General features: G+C 36.1%; 1 protein-coding gene across 2 annotated transcripts in view; it reads right to left on the bottom strand.

Annotated features, from left to right (window-relative positions):
* The window catches only part of cntnap3 (contactin associated protein family member 3), a 143,235-nt gene that overhangs the window by 43,291 nt on the left and 82,728 nt on the right, over positions 1 to 17,216 (bottom strand). For both annotated transcript variants that reach the window (XM_046861220.1, XM_046861219.1), the window contains 2 exons: positions 14,180 to 14,348; positions 799 to 905 (listed from right to left, as the gene is read on the bottom strand). In XM_046861220.1, coding sequence (XP_046717176.1) covers positions 799 to 905; positions 14,180 to 14,348 — 276 coding nt within the window. The remainder of the gene's footprint in view (positions 1 to 798; positions 906 to 14,179; positions 14,349 to 17,216) is intronic.

Below are 17,216 nucleotides of genomic sequence, written 5' to 3'. Positions count from 1 at the left end.
GCATCGTCGTGCATTTAAAAATCTCGGTGGAAGTTTTTACTCCCGAAGCTGTGCAGCTCAGAATACAGGTGAGGTGCGTTTTTACGTTTTCGTTCGAAAATTTTATTGGTCTAATGTTATGTTGCTCAGTTTTCAAAATGTGGGAAAAAAGTAGCGGCTTACAGTCCGAAAAATACGGTATATCTAAGTAAACTATCTGTGCAAAATACTGTGCTGAAGCATCCAGTGTATTCCACATGATGCACAGAATTTGTAAGCTTTCCATATAATTCTTGCAACAGGTTGCTCTCATAAAAATGGAAAGGACATGGCTTCGATAGACTTCAGTATGACCTCCGCTTATAAAGTCATAATCTAATCCGGTTTATGTGAAATAAGCCTGCTCCCCAGCAAATTTGAGTTCACGGACCTTTTACTATAACGATTACTCCAGGATGGGCTGAAAAAAGAACCAAACAATTCCAGATCATGTCAAAGTGTAAACAATAAAAAGATTTTACACCGAAAAAAGACCTTCGGATCCATGACTGAACTACAGTTTGTTTCTGACTGTGTACTCAAATTCCGTCTCAACAGCCTGCATGTTACATGAAATTCACATCTTGAGTTTAAACACAAGTGGATCATTACGATGCATTTGAAAAATGCACATATTTTCACAAAATCTTAAATTCACTCATATATTTTCTCCAAAAAATAAAACAAACAACGAACAAACAAATAGATAAATTAGTTAATAAAATACATCTTGTCCTTGACTTCATGAATAAATGGAAATAAAGAGGCATCATTACTTACAGCTATGGCATGTAGCCCCTTTATATCCCGTGCTGGAGCAGTCGCAGTGGAAAGTGCTCCATGACTGCGTGCACCTCCCGCCATGTTCGCAGTGACTCGGAGAACACCTGGTGATAGAGGCAGAAAAACAAAAAAGGTCTGATTAAGTCTATGCTTCTATCAGTACCATAATGAACAAATCACATCAATACACCTTTTTATTTTTTTATTAACTGATAAAATTAGGATCAAGTATTTCCTTTCAGAATTGTTTCTCAAAAAATGTGAAATTTGCTATAACCATATAACCACACAAGATACACACGAGTGTAGTGCACAGTGGGCTATTTATAGAAGTACAGTGTTAAGTGCTAGGCTAATCATCGGGAATGTGATTTAAGTGCCTGTAATTAGTATATCGGTTTACGCCGTTTACGTCGTTCATGACGAATCTTTCTATCATTTTATTAATCCTAGTTCCTGTTTGTTCGGGTTTTTTTATGCTTTTTAGAACGTACCTGACTTAGCAGATAATGCATGCACTTGAATGTACTATACACTACAACCTATGGAAACTGGAAATATGACTGTTTTCTGGTATTTTTTTAAAAGTTGTTTTATACTATACTATTTCAATGTGTAATTAATGAGTAATAAATGTACTTTAATTAACCGAATTCGATGCTACATTTTATGGCCTAAAATTTACTTTAAATAATGGATCAATTAAAAATGTTACTATTGCATGCCTAATGATGCTTGACTTATAATAATTCACAGATATATTATATTTAAAAAACATTGGCACACCTGGGACATTCCCAGCCATTTGTGTTTTTTCCTGTTGAACTGTTACTAAAAGAGTGAAGGCACACAATTGTGTAGGATGTTTTTGAATGCAGTAGCATGCAATTTTCCCTTCACTTGAACTAAGAAACCCAAATCTGTACTAGCATGACAATGCCTCTGTGCACAAAGCTCTATGGTTTACATGGGTCCTTACTCTACATCAGTACTGGACTTTACTAACACTCTAGTGGCTGAAGGAGAACAAATATTTTCTCAGAAGAGTTGAGGTCATTATAGCAAATTGATACTAAATGTGGAATGGGATGTATTAAAAACCACACACAAATCATATGGTCCATATAGTGTAAAACCCAACAACAAATAAATAAACTAATATGGCAGCATGCAAATAAAATACATCTTCAAAACAGCTCATTCTGGAATTACACAGTAGACAAAAAGTGCATGGTTGAGAACATTAAGGAATGGAGTGCTCTGGAAATAGAGAAGCGAAAACCTTCAGTGCTCTGTTATTAACTAAAGCCATTAAAGGCCATTACTGGATATCAGTGTGCCCTTGAAAGCAAAATTGTAGACACTTGACACAATTAATTCCCCCTCTCTTTCTTGAATTCTGAACGATTACTTACGCTTAAATGACTTGCTATTCAGGATAAATTTGATTTCTCATGCCAGATTCGCATTAGCTGAGAATCGCTTTCCCATTACGTCTGATCTATAAACTATAGAACTGCATCGCTGATCGGAAAGCTTGTGGATGCTAGATTTTCCAGAAGTGCTGACGTTGCCAATTCCATAGCAAGAGAACCCCTCGCATATAGTAAGAAGGATGCAAAAGCCTTCGTTCTGACAGTACAGTATACAGAAGTCCCCACTAATATCGGCACCCTTAGTAAATATGAGCACAGGAAATAAAATTTACATTTCACAAAGGTTTTTTTAAGATAAAGATAATTTTTTCATAGCCTTCTTTGTTTATTTTTATCAAGGGTGACAATATTAATGGAAATTTGTAGATTTTCTTAAATCAATCAACCTGCATTTATCCAAATGGCCAGTCACATGGGCAGCAGAGCAATGCTTACAAACTATGCCTACACAAGACCAAAGTTCACACAGGATGGTTCTGAAAACAATACAACAGGAAAACGGTTCGAGGTGAGGGGATTTTTTTAGCACCCGAAAGCATGTGTTTTCTTTTCCTTCAATGAATATGTATTTCCACTTATTTATCAGGAAATAAGCTGTTGTAGTTTCCAGGTGCTGCCTGTTTCACTGTAGAAAAGTAATTTAAAAAAGTTCTATGGGAAAATAGAAAAGATTACAGCCTGATTTAGGAACAGAACCAAGCAGGACAGAGAATCTCTACCAAGTGAAGTGCGACACCCCCAACCCTCCTGCTACACTCCCTCCACTTGCTTACTATACACTGATGCTTGGCTACAAAGCCAAAAACAGACCAGCACCCCTTTACCTAACAGCTCTCAACTCACCTCACACTGCACTATTCTCACTCCAATCCTCAACCAATGCTTGACTGGTCTCAACATCTTTCTGGTGAAAGGAAGACATGATTTAAAACTCTTTCTTGTTCTGGCATCTAGGTAGTGGCACCAACATCCACTTGATGTCCAAAAAGCTGACTCTCTAGCAGTCTTCAAACACTATTCCAGCATTTTTTATATTTTTATATTTTTATTTCTAAAAGATTCTGACAATATTTTTAGTATGTGTCCAAATTAACTAGCAATAGATTTGTATTTTATTGATAAAGACTTCAAAGCAGGGCGACTGACAAATGCCGTAAATGTAGGCTTCTTTCCACAGGCGTTTCTGGCCCTCCACCAGGAGAACACCAAGGACTAAATAGTAGTCCTCATACTGCCTTGCGTGCACAGGCGCACACACACACACACACACACACACACACACACACACACAAATCTTACATCTTATAGTGCTGCAATTTATTAGATTTATTTTATTTTTTTTATTTTTTTTTGCATATATTATTCTATTGTTACTACTGCAACCATGTTCTGCTTCTATTTTTTTTTTTTTATGTTTTATTATACTGTAATGTGTTTATATTGTTTATTCTGGTAGTATATCGTAAACCATTTAATATTCAAATAGTATTTTTTTATTCTGCAACTTCTTTCATTTTTAACCCTTATTTTTTTTATCTTAATTTATGAAAAGAAGAAGCCATAAAAAGTATTTTGCTGCATCCTATAAAATACATTGTATGATTATGTATGTGACAAATACATTTTGAAAAAATTAAACACTAAACACTGATGCTTTGCTCAAGCTTCCAGGAATTCAACCGCATTACATTTGCATTGATTATAATATACCAAAATACTGTAAAAAAACAAACAAACATCTATAATAAATTCGATTGCAAATTATACTGAACCCATAGTTTTATATTTTTTGTTCAGGAAAGTGCTGCATAGCTTTATAGACCTGCAGTAGCTTCTAAATGATTCTCTATCCGCATAGAGTTTGGAACAGTTATCGTCTACAGTCAAGGTCACAATCTTTCAGTATTGCACTTCAATCTCTATATAAAACATTTCAATGATTGTCATGTGAAAAAGTTTATAGCCCTGGTGATGTATCCTGTTACCTTTTTGAGAATCAATAAATGTGAATCAATTAAATGAGTAAAACAGAATTTAGCAGATTCTGCAATGTGTACATTAATTAATGAACTCAACTGTAAGTTTCTTCTATCTCACACACGAGGCTTTTTCCACCTAGGAAAATTAATATCGATGTTCATGTATTTAACCTTGATACTCGACTGCTACTTAAAAATAGATGTACTGTTCAGTGTAAACTTACCTTGGGGTATCAGATACAGAAAATACTATTTGAACAATCAACCTTGAATCGTGCACAATATGGACAATAATGTGTGGATTTGTGTGTTCTTTTTGGACATCCCATTTCACATTTTATCCCAATGTTCAGTTATAATAATCTCCACTCTTCTGGAAAGATGTTTTACTAGACTTTGGAGTGAGATTGTGGAGATTTGTGCTTATTCAAACACAAGGGTCAGTGTTCTACTGTAATTGATCCCAAAGATGTTTAATAGGGTTGAGCTCTATAGCTCTATTTGCGCACAGGGCCACTGTCATGCTGGAACTGGTTTGGGTCTCCTATGTATGTCAAATGAAGGGAAAATGTAACGTTTCCACATCCAACACAATTGTGTGCCTCCAAATTTGTGGTAACGGTATAGGGACCACATATGTCTTTAAAAGTCAGGTGTCCCAATTCTTCTGTGTATATTTACATTTACATTTGCGGCATTTGGCAGACGCCCTTATCCAGAGTGACTTACAACTGAGCAGGGGAGGGTTTTTAGGGCTTTGCTCAAGGGCCCAGCAGTGGCAGCTTGGTGGTGGTGGGATTTGAACCTGTGATCTTCTGATCCAAAGCCCAATGCCTTAACCACTGAGCTACCACCTCCCTGCTATATGTTATATATTGTATATGTTTTTTGTTGATGTTAAACAATAAAAAATTACACGTAAAAAACAGTGGAAGGTGCACCGAATAATGCTCCAGAGATTGCTTGTAGGTTTATGTTTCCCATATGTGATGTGTATTATTTACCCTAAAAACAATCTCTTTTCCACACACACACACACACACACACAACACAAACACACACACACACACACACACACACACACACACACACACACAAACACAAACACAAGGAAAAAAGGCCTCTGTTCTGTAATTTCTGTAAGTGTTTATGAGTCACGTGTGTTTCGGAAAACAAACGCTGAAAACAGGAGTTAAGAATGTGGATGGAAAGCCAGCACAGATGGGGTCTGATCTGCAAGAAGAACGATTCTGGATAATGATTTCATACTCAAGAGAGCTGGAATGAAATGAAGTCTCTTTAAAACATGCACTCTCCTTAAGTATAAGTCAAGGGTCTTTAAAACTTTTTTTTTAAATGAAAGCTTAGTGCACTGTTTCATTTAAATAGCGACTGTATGTGTGTTATAGACATTTATTCTAAAAATAAAAATTTTACTTTGACCTGACCTTTGATTTTGAACATTTGAACTTTAACCAAAAAAATTATACAAATCCTGATATATTGAAATAAATGACAATTATTTATTTATTTTATTATAATTATAAATAACAAAATTATATGTATTTTGAGTTTAGAATAATAATATATTTTTATAATAATTAATACACTAATATACACTGCCATGTCAAAAAAAGTCCCTACCTTTCAGTATATATTTACTGCAGTGATTAATAGGTTTCAGCTGCAGCGAACTTGTTAATCGTAACTGATGTTTCAAAAGGGTCAAATTATTGGCCTGCAACAACTAAGGAGATTGTTGAAACTACTAAAGTTGAGTTAAGAACTGTTCACTGCATTATTAAAACCTGAAAGGATAGTGATGAACATCATCTTGTGGAAGAAATGTGTTTAGAAGAACATTTAGAATGATCACGATCGGAGATCATTTAAACGTTTAATAAAATCAGATAAAAAAAAACAACAACAGTAGAACTCACGGCTACTTTTAATAATTAAAGTAAGAGCATTTCCACACTCACAATGCAAAAAAGATCTCAAGGGAATAGGACTTAACAGCTGTGTAGCCTTAAGAAAACCACTTATCAGTGAAACTGATCAGAATAAAGGCTTCAATTTTACTAGGGAGCATAAAGAGACTCTGAAGTAATGGAAAAAGGTTATGTGGACTGGAGTCCAGATTTGCCCTGCTTCAAAGTGATAAGCGCAAGCCTGTGGGGGCAGTGTTATAATCTGGAGTTGCTTCAGTTGGTCAGATCTAAGTTCACCAAAGTTATTTTTTCCAAATATTGAAGTCCGCTTACTACCTGAATATACTGAAATACCAGATCAATGGATTTTTTCTTCCCTGATTGCACAGACATATTTCAAGATGACGATGCCAAGAGTCATCGAGATCAAGACCAGTTCATCCTTTTCGCACGTGGATTAGCCACTATGAAGTCCAGTCCTTAACCTCCTTGAGAATTTTTGAAACGTTTTTAAACAAGTGTTGTATTATTTTATTTACTATAACTAATAATTTGACAGTTTAATTTCACATCAACAAAATCAAAGTTTAATGCATTACAGTTTGTTTGTGGAAAAGGAAAAATTGCCCACAATAAAAAAAGCCTTAGACATTTTTTTTATTATTACTAAGAAATCTTTAATGATAGATTTTGATGGTTTCATCAACTAAATTCTATTCAGTACGCACAATCACAATATTAATATCACAATATTCAGTATGCACATACTCAATCTTGACCACGGCCCAAAGGGATGTCAGCCAAGTGCTCTTATTTAAATATTAAATTCGATAGAATATTAAGTCATGCCTAGCCCAGGAAAATAAAATTGCCCCAATCCTGTCCTTTTTTTGTGTATATTTTTATCACCTTTACATATTTTAAAGCCAAATGGATACTGGCATTTCATCAGCTGACTTCTCTCTTTTCTTTGTTATGGCCAGCTATGATAATAATACATAAATAAAAAATAAAAAACAACAAGCACAGAACCCAAAAGCTAATTTTTTCTTAACTTCATAAAATGTAAAATTATTAAACACAAGCACATTTTTGTGAGCCCGCACGTGTGTTGTTTGGTTAGGGCAGGAAGAGCTGACAATAAGCTCAGACATGAGAATTTGGAATCTGACATTTTTTCTTTCAACAGCCCACACACATGCGCCTGCTATTCTCCATGGCTCTGCCCACTATGACCCTAATCAGGCAAGACGAAAAAAAAAGTCGCAAAAAGTCACCAGGCAAGAGAGAAGAACAGCAGAAGAAGACTGGAACAAGTAGAAAGTGCAGAGGTCCTTATTTTCTGTATCTTTTCATTGTCATGTGTTTCAGGCACCACGGAAGCTCAGGTGAATTGTGGGAAATTCGGGAAAGACAGAGCCAACGTCTGTGTGAGGAGTGAAAAGAAAGCAGCGACGCTGACCTCTGGGTCAAAACTCAGCGTGTTGTTAAAAATGCAGCATAGTTTCCATTTGCATTTATTTATGTAAGCATCTCCACATTGCTTGAATGCTTAAACAAATATTTGAAAACAAACAAAACAATTACAAATATATAAATGTAAAAAAAAATTGATATATTTTTTATCTTAATAATTAATAAATATAAATAAATATTATTTATAAGAATAAATTAAAATGTATTAAAATAACTATTAATTTGGTATCTTATCTCTCAATTTTTTTTTACCTGTGTATATCCAAATGTTAGCTATTTTTTTTTTTGTTTTTTGTTTGCATATACATTATTATTTTCACAATTTATTATTATTATTATTTTAAGGAAATTCATTAACACCTTCTGGCCAAGAAGGTAACATGTACTAGCTTTAGAAACTCTCGTAACTGTAACTGCAAATGCATAAGTGCGTGTAATAGTTTGCACTTGCATCTTTCTTATTACACCATCAATAAAGCCTTCAGGATATAATGTATTGCTTTTTTTGAATGGTTTGATTGCTAAGCCATTGATTAATTTTTGCTTCCCATCTTAAAGTACACCACAACCACCGAGTCCAATCTTAACACACACACACACACACACACACGCACGCACGCACGCACGCACGCACGCACGCACGCACGCTTCACAGAAAGTATTTTATACTGGCTTAAAACGTAAGTAAAAGACAAAAATACAATTAAGGGCAAAATATAAACATCAATATTAGCTTTCAATAAATTATTTTCCCAGTATAATGATATTGAAAAAACTTTAGTCTGAATAAAAAGAAAATAGTGAATAAATGTATTAATTTCTATTGTAGTTTATTTATTTATTTATTTATTTATTTATTTATTTATTTATTTATTTTTCGGGGGGTGTTTTTGTTGTTTTATTTTTCAGTGAATTTATATAAAAAATAAGTAATTATGAAAAAGAACATTAGATATAGAAATATACTCCCACTCATCAGCAAGTGTTTTTGGAGATGTAGTTGTTTCTCAGTGTATTCAAATAAATAAATAAAAAAACTAAGGATTGTCATAATACCAGTAATATTGTAATAATTTTAATCATATTGTACATATTAATTAACATTTACCCATATTTTTTTAAATTGTAAAAATTGTTCTTAATGATTCTGATTAATGAGTTAATAAAAAAAGAAAATAACAATAATTAGCAAAATAACTCCAGAAAAACATGACCACAGTTTGACTGACCATGCACTTGACTGCTTTAAGTTAGTTGTGTTGTGACAAACGTATGATTTTATGGCTGAAATATTTGTTCTATATAAAAAGTTCCTGATTAAATAACATTAAAAAAAAAAAAAAAAGGGTTAATGGGTCGAACTTATGAATGAATTAACAGTGTGCAATATTTATGTATGTAATAATGATCTGGTATTTTTAAGCTTGGAAGAAAAATCTTAATAATGAGAAAGAAAAAAATATATAAAAATATAATAAACAAATGAAAACATAATACAAATATTATAATTAAAAATGAGCAATCCACAACTTGCATTTATTTTCATTTATATTTTCCAATAACAGCACTTCCTGAAATGTTTTCTTTTTTCCATACAACAGCCAGTGATATGACTGAATTTTTAGGTACTTAGTTCCTATGTAGAATAGATCACAACATAAAATTAACACCTCTTGACTATTTAAATAGCTTGGACTGTCTTTATAATCTCCTATAACCTCGCTCTTATAGTAGTGTGGTCATTTGTATAACATCTGCTGTGCATTTTTTCAGTTTCAAAATCTCGGAAACTAAAACAATCAAGAAGAAAATACACTAAATAGACAAAAGTACTGGGACACCTGGGACAGTCAGATGTGGTTCATTCCCAAACACTTACCACAAGCTTGAAGGCAGACAATTGTAGAATTGTATACGTCTTTGGATGCGGTAGCGTAAAATTTTCCCTTTGCTTGAACTAGGAGACCCAAATCTGCTCCTTTGTGACAATGCCCCTGTGTACAAAGCCAGTTCCATGTAAATATGGTTTACATGAGTGGAAAATCTTGAGTGACTTTGTATAGAGCACACTAAACTCAACGCTATCGAATAGCTTTGGGATGAATTGAAACGCTGCACTCCAGGCCTCCTTACCACACATCAATCATTATCAGAATTTTCTAACGCCCTTATGGTTCAATGAGCACAAATCTCCACAAACACACTTTACATACACACGAAAATCTAAAAAGTGTGGAAGGTGGTAAATTAGTGTTTAATACTTTTATTTAAATATGTTTGTCCTATTCTACAGTTTTCTCTCCTAAAAAAACTGCTTATTAAAAAACCTCAACCTTTAGTTGTGTGCCTCCATCACTGAGCTAATATTTTGAGGGATCAGAGGTCCAATATCTTAACCACTGAGCTGCAACTCCCCTGTTCCTTAAATACTGACTAACACTTAAGTCGCGTCTGAGCGATGGACATCAATGCACAGAATTTCGGTATTAAATCCTCCTTTAAGTGTGCGTGTAACTCAACTCTGAGCCCAGCCCAACGCAAGCTGAGGCCAATTAGCAGGAATAATAGATAAGCTGCAGGATTGAATGCAACAGGCTGAGTGGAGTACAATTCCATCAGACCTCTTTAGTGCACACACAAAAAAAACTTCCAGTGCAGGGCAATCTCTCTCTCTCTCTCTCTCTCTCTCTCTCTCTCTATTACTCTCTCTCTCTTGTCCCATTTGTAGAAATAATGAGGCAGACCCTGGAGGAAGCTAAGCGAGAGTTCCTGTCTTCAGAAAATAAAAGTAAGGTCAAGAGTCCTGCGGCAACTCATAATGGCAAAAGTGAGCGTCGCTTAAAAAAAACAAAAAAAGGAAAAAAGAAAAAAAGCTGTGGTGTAAAAAATTGAACTTTAACATTCATGAATTGTAGCTGGATGGTGGTTGTGTGTGCAGCTGTTTGGCATCTGGATGCTTGATTGCATTCTAAAAATGTTAGGTGAGGATGATGCAATATGCAAATGCTAGTATGTAAAAAAAAAAGAAAAGAAGATCACAGGCACACACAGGCAAGATTTCCCGCAATACGCTTTTTATTTATCGGCTTCATCAAGTCCTTTAGATTGAAAAACAATAAATATTCAATCACTGAGCAAATTGAATTTCACACTATGGCCAAGTACAGATGTACGTTTCTGGGATACTGCACGCTCTGCACGGCACACCTTAGTCAGCAACACTGTTGCAATTTTACCGCTTCATCATGTGGCATGTTTCTCTCGTTGCTCGTTCTCGCCTTCGTTTTTTCTGCACACTCAGGAATCCTGTGTACGGCTACTGTTAGGTGGAACATGTTATAGGCTTGGCGGTTCTTTCGGGGGAAAACAGTGCAATATTTCCTGCACCGTGTTAGCGATTGATTGATTTTTCATTACAGCACAGCGGAATGTCGAACAGTTGCGCTTAATAGTGAACAAGGGGAAAAGGGGGGACAAAAATAAGTAAATAGCAAGAACTTGAGACTCCTGTAAACTAGAATTAATAATAATAATAATATTAATATGTGCCTAATATTTACATAAGTGTATATGTATAAATAAATGTTATATATACACACTAGTCTCAGTTTCAACTTCGAAGGGATGACTTCAAATCTGACCGGTTGCCTGACAATAAAAAAGTCACTGTTAAGATGTCAAAATAAGAATAAAAGGTTTGTATGGGCCATGAACCTTCACCAGTTAACTACTGAATATTGGAAGAAGGTCTTATGGACTGCTGAATCAAAAGCTTCAGTTCATGTAGTAGGCGAAAGGATGGTTCCTCTGTGTTCCAACACTCAAACATGGAGGAGAAAGCTTGATGGTTAATAACTCTTTTGCTGGATCCAGAATGAGTGGCACCCTAAACCAAAACTACTACCACAGCATTTTGCCTAAATGGGCAGGGGTTTATTCTACAAGATAATGACCGAAAACTTACCTCCAGGCTGTGTGCCAGACTTAAACCTTAACGAGCTGGTTTGGGATAAACTCGGGAGAAAGCAAAGTAACCAAGAGCAACACATTTGTGGGAAATTCTGCAGAAGTGTTGGAAAGAAATCTTTGATTGTCTTATTAGAAAAAAACGCCACAAGTATGTTGGTCTGTTATATCTGCATAGCACAGCAAAATGCTGTGGTAGTCGATTTGGTTGAGTGCCACTTAATCTGGAAATAAGCAATACAATTCAGTTGAATATTTATGTTGAATTATTTATTTGTAATATGCCTTAATTTCAGAGTACATTAACACATGCACCCATACACAGAGCTTTGTTTTTTATAGTGATCAGTCATTGGAAATAATTTTAAACCATTTATTTTCCATGAACTTTCACAATGCTGCATGCTGCTTTACTTGCTTGAGAAATTCGAAATATCTCACAGTGTTAGTCACGGAAATGTTTTGAAGCTTAAGATAGGTTCAAATGTAAAAGTATCGGCACCCCAGTATTGTAGAATCGCCCAGAGAATGCGTGTTCAATGTAGGATGTAAGCTGATTACTAGATGTCAGTGTGTCCGCCTATTCGAGAATATTCTTGAACAGAGATCATGCCTTGAGGTGACAGTAAAAGTATGTGCAAGTTCTAATACTAGAGCTTCCCCAGTATTGTAGAATGCTGTGCAATTATTCATGTAAAAGCAGTAGTGCTCTTTCAAAGATAATAGCTTATACCCTGAATGTACGGATCACACAATCTTTCTCTCTCTTTCATCTCTGCTTTCCTCTCACTCCAATTCCCCCATCACCCCTCCCCCACATCTCTCGGCCGCTTCTCCTCCTTGCCCGCAGACTCAATAATCCTTTCATGAATGAGAGAAGCCAACTGCCGAGATGATTTTGGTGCTGAATTTGCGCACCTCAAAACACAATAACTTTTTTATATGCTTTTAGATTTTGCTTTTTCTAATGGCGTCTGCCAGTTCCTGCCTCTTGATTTCTGTTATACAGCTTTCAGATGACTCGCATACACATGGCGGGTAATGATGAGGGATTGAGGATGAAGAAAAAAAAAATGTCATGCTCAGAACAAGCTTTGTTATCATGCTGATATAATAAAAATGATTAGGATTTAGATATAGTTCCATGGTGTTTCTGAGCTCGGGTGTAATGGATGGCTTTATTAAACACAAATCCGTGCTGCAAATCCACGTTCACGACCTGAGCGCGCTCGAAGGAGCATGGATTCATTACAATGCAGATGTGCACTGAATGCCTTAGGACAAATGAATAACCAGGACAAGCCTTGTGTCACAAAATTCTTTTTATTGAGAGCAATACTTTTCGCAACACTGTCCACACATTACTGATTGTATCCTGAGTCAAAGGTTTGTGTTTTTCTCTGACTGAATTCTCTTTCCTGATTATTCAAAAGGTTTTTATTCATTTTAATTCAAATCACAGCTAGTTGTTCTAATACACTCTTCTTTCTATAGTAACATTGTACAGAAAGATGTTTGTGGGTTGTTTTTTTTTGCTCAGCATGTTTGTAAAGAGAGGTTATATCACCTACCATAACCTTCCTGGAAGCTTAAACCACTTCTAAACTCTGCTGCTAACAAGGATGCTTTTCTATTGTTGCTTTGGCATAAAGACACTAACTAACTAACTAACTAACTAACTAACTAACTAACTAACTAAATAAAATATATATCATTCAATTTCTTATTATAAATTATAATTCTAAACTAATTGTAACGAGTATTACTTTAAAATGTTTTACTTTGTGCAAAAGGGCTACACTTTCAAAGTGACCTCATCAGTTTAAAAAAGTGCAAATAATAGTAACAAACCTTAAGTGTTTTTTTTTGTTTTTCGCACTACAAAGTTTTAGGAGAGCAGCACTTTCTGAAATTCTCAAAACAGCAATAAAACAACCAAGCCACTGTTACCGAACGTCACAGAGATTCGATTATCCTGACCTGAAAGACATCTGCATCATTTTCTATGTAGATTGTGCTAATGACAGAGACAGAGTTGTTCCTTTCAAACTGTCAGTTAGGTGTACTGTACACACAACACACAATTTGCTCATGCAAGATAAAGGTTTCAAATCAAGCACCTCTGTATCCATCTATTACAGCACAATATATAAAAAAAATTCCCCTAACAATTTCTTTGAATTTGTATGAAACGCTTGTTCAGAGTATCTGTTTATCTAAAAAAAACAGACAACAAATAAATTGCAGCTGTTGGAAAACAACCTCAGTTTTGAAGCGACGCTCCAGTGAAATATTTAACAAGGAATAAAACTAGGTAAGAGCTGTATTCATCCAAGGAAGCAGAGAGATGGAATGCGAAGAAATTGAAAAAGGTAAGTGAATTGATTCTTTCGCACAGATTTCACAAGAAGAAAAAATGAATAAACAACCAAACAAAAAAATAATTAGTTACTAACACTCATCACCCCTATCTCTGATTAATTGTGATTAGCATTCCCCAGACAAACACCTTTCACATAATTAACAAAGTCACGATTTGCATAAAGCAGGCCTGACATTCAGAACCGCTTTAAAGAATGGTGCCTCGTACCTGTCGATGATCCCGCACATGTCCACCTGGAGGTCGCTAAAGTTTCCGATTAGTGTCTGCTGCACCTTGATCAGATCCACTGGTGCTCCCTCATCCAACTGGATGAGGCGCATGCATCCTTGGAAAGCGTCTGAGGACTTCTTGCATTCGTCCTCCGTAATTGGGCATCCTGTGGACCAGAACAGCAGAAGGAGTGAGTCAGCAAGGCTCGTGAAAAGCAGATGTGTGGCGTTTAGCACCTTGCAAAAACACAGTGTTAAGTGCGTTCCGGGTGCATTTAGTGGAAAAGAAAAAATTGATGTTCATGAGCCAATGTGCTAATTTAGACAGATGAACCAGAGATAACTAACTGGACTAAAGGAACACATAGAAATAATTCAAATCCTGATTTTCACAAGTCAGCAGCAGCTACATGTACATCTGCCCCAATACACAATATTTGCTTTCTCATCATTAATACTTTGTGCAGAATGTTTGCCTAATTAATGCAGCATACACTTAGATTTAAACTTCAAAGCTATCTATAATCACATATAGCAGCAAAAAACGACCTGTTCCTCACTAATCTATCATTATTTTTAACAAGCAACAACAGCACCCCTTCCAATGATTGAGTCCACTTTGGGATTAAAGCCAAACAGAGTTTGCATTTTAGTTCATGAGTTTATAAAATCCACAAAATTTAAAGTACTGTAGGTTTCAATCTTCACTTCACTTGAACTAGGAGAACAAAACCTTTTCCAGCATGACCTGTGCACAGAGCCAGCTCAATTAACATATAGGTTACATGGTTTGTAGTGAAAGATCTTGAGTGACCTGCTATAGAGCTCTGATCTCAACTCTACTGCACCCCAGGCCTCCTCAAACTACATCAGTACCTGACATCCTTGTGGATAAATGAGCACAAATCTTAACAATCACACTCTAAAATCAAGTGGATCATCTTCACAGGAGAGTTGAGGTAATTATCACAGCAAATGGGGACTACATTTGGAATGGGATGTTCAAAAAGCACATACGAATCTTAAGCTCAGGTATTCAACTTACAGTTGTGTTCAAAATTATTCAACCCCCACTGAAATGTATTGTTTTGGTCGGTTTGACATTGATTCTGATCATTCAGTCATCCTGCTTACAATTAAATCAAAGAGGCACGTGTAGGTCAGACAAATATAACATAACATTTATAATGAAATAACCACAAATGTCTTTTCTGAGCTCACATCATTATCAGTTTTATTCAACCCCCAAGTGACATTCAATCTTAGTACTTAGTACAACATCCTTTTACAGTAATAACAGCTTTTAAACGTGAAGCATAGCTTGACACAAGTGTCTTGCAGCGATCTACGGGTATCTTCGCCCATTCATCATGGGCAAAAGCCTCCAGTTCAGTCACATTCTTAGGCTTGCGCACTGCAACTGCTTTCTTTAAGTCCCACCAGAGGTTCTCAATCGGATTTAAGTCTGGTGACTGCGATGGCCACTTCAAAATGTTCCAGCCTTTAATCTGCAACCATGCTCTAGTGGACTTGGAGGTATGCTTGGGATCATTGTCCTGTTGAAAGGTCCAACGTCTTCCAAGCCTCAGGTTTGTGACGGACTGCATCACATTGTCATCCAATATCTCCTGGTACTGAAGAGAATTCATGGTACCTTGCACACGCTGAAGCTTCCCAGTACCTGCAGAAGCAAAACAGCCCCAAAGCATGATTGACCCCCCGCCATGCTTCACAGTAGGCAAGGTGTTCTTTTCTTCATAGGCCTTGTTCTTCCTCCTCCAAACATAGCGTTGATCCATGGGCCCAAACAGTTCTAATTTTGTTTCATCAGTCCACAGAACACTATCCCAAAACTTCTGTGGTTTGTCCACATGACTTTTGGCATACTGCAGTCGACTCTTCTTATTCTTTGGGGACAGCAAGGGGGTGCGCCTGGGAGTTCTGGCATGGAGGCCTTCATTACGCAGGGTGCGCCGTATTGTCTGAGCAGAAACTTCAGTACCCACATCTGACAAATCTTTTCTCAGTTCCTCAGCAGTCACACGGGGACTTTTCTCCACTCTACGCTTCAGGTAGCGCACAGCAGTCGAAGTCAGCATCTTCTTTCTGCCACGACCAGGTAGCGTTTCAACAGTGCCCTTTGCCTTGAATTTGCGAATGATGCTTCCTATGGTGTCTCTTGGTATGTTTAACATCTTTGCAATCTTCTTATAGCCATTGCCCTTCCTGTGAAGAGTAATCACCTGTTCTCTTGTCTTCCTGGACCATTCTCTTGACCTCACCATGTTTGTAACCACACCAGTAAATGTCTAGAAGGAGCTGAGTATCACAGTCATTTTAAAGCTGCCTAATTGGTGCTTATTAGGCTTTATTGCTGCTCCCTGATATCCACAGGTGTTTTCAATACCTGATTGAAAACACTTCATTGAACCTCTGTTCTTCAGAGTGGTAGTCTTTAAGGGGTTGAATAATTATGTCAATGAAGAATTCACAAAAGAAACATTTACTACCGTATTACAAAACTAATTGATGTCATTTTAGTTGCATATGGTTCTTTAAGAAGTCCTTGTAGGATTTCATTCTAAATACAATTACAAATGTACACTAAATTCCCTAAAACCATTTACAGCATTGGGGGTTGAATAATTTTGAACACAACTGTATGTCTATATAAAGCTTCATACTTCAGTTTAATTATTTATTTTCTTCCATTACTGTTTAAGCACAATGCATACATTTTAGTACAGAGATCTCAAACGATGTGATTTATGTATGTGCATGCATATGTGTGATTTCTTTTGCAAATGTTCCTTATGTTTTGGTGGGGAAAAAATCAATTTGTTTTAGAATTATGCGCTCCTATACTGAAAAGAAAAAAGTGAAAAATGGCCAAGTTCATATTACTAATAAATAAGGACATGTTGTGATATAATGCAGCAGGGCTCAATGATTTAAAGCCTTGCTTGGGCAAATCTCATTTTCTGTGTGATCCTCTACGGTGGGTCGTTTCAGCCCCAGGGCAAAAAAAAAAAAAA

This window comes from Silurus meridionalis, chromosome 11 (assembly GCF_014805685.1).
Source record: "Silurus meridionalis isolate SWU-2019-XX chromosome 11, ASM1480568v1, whole genome shotgun sequence".
NCBI lineage: Eukaryota > Metazoa > Chordata > Actinopteri > Siluriformes > Siluridae > Silurus > Silurus meridionalis.
The sequence above is the reverse complement of the archived record's forward strand: the minus strand, read 5'-3'. Positions and strand labels throughout refer to the sequence as shown.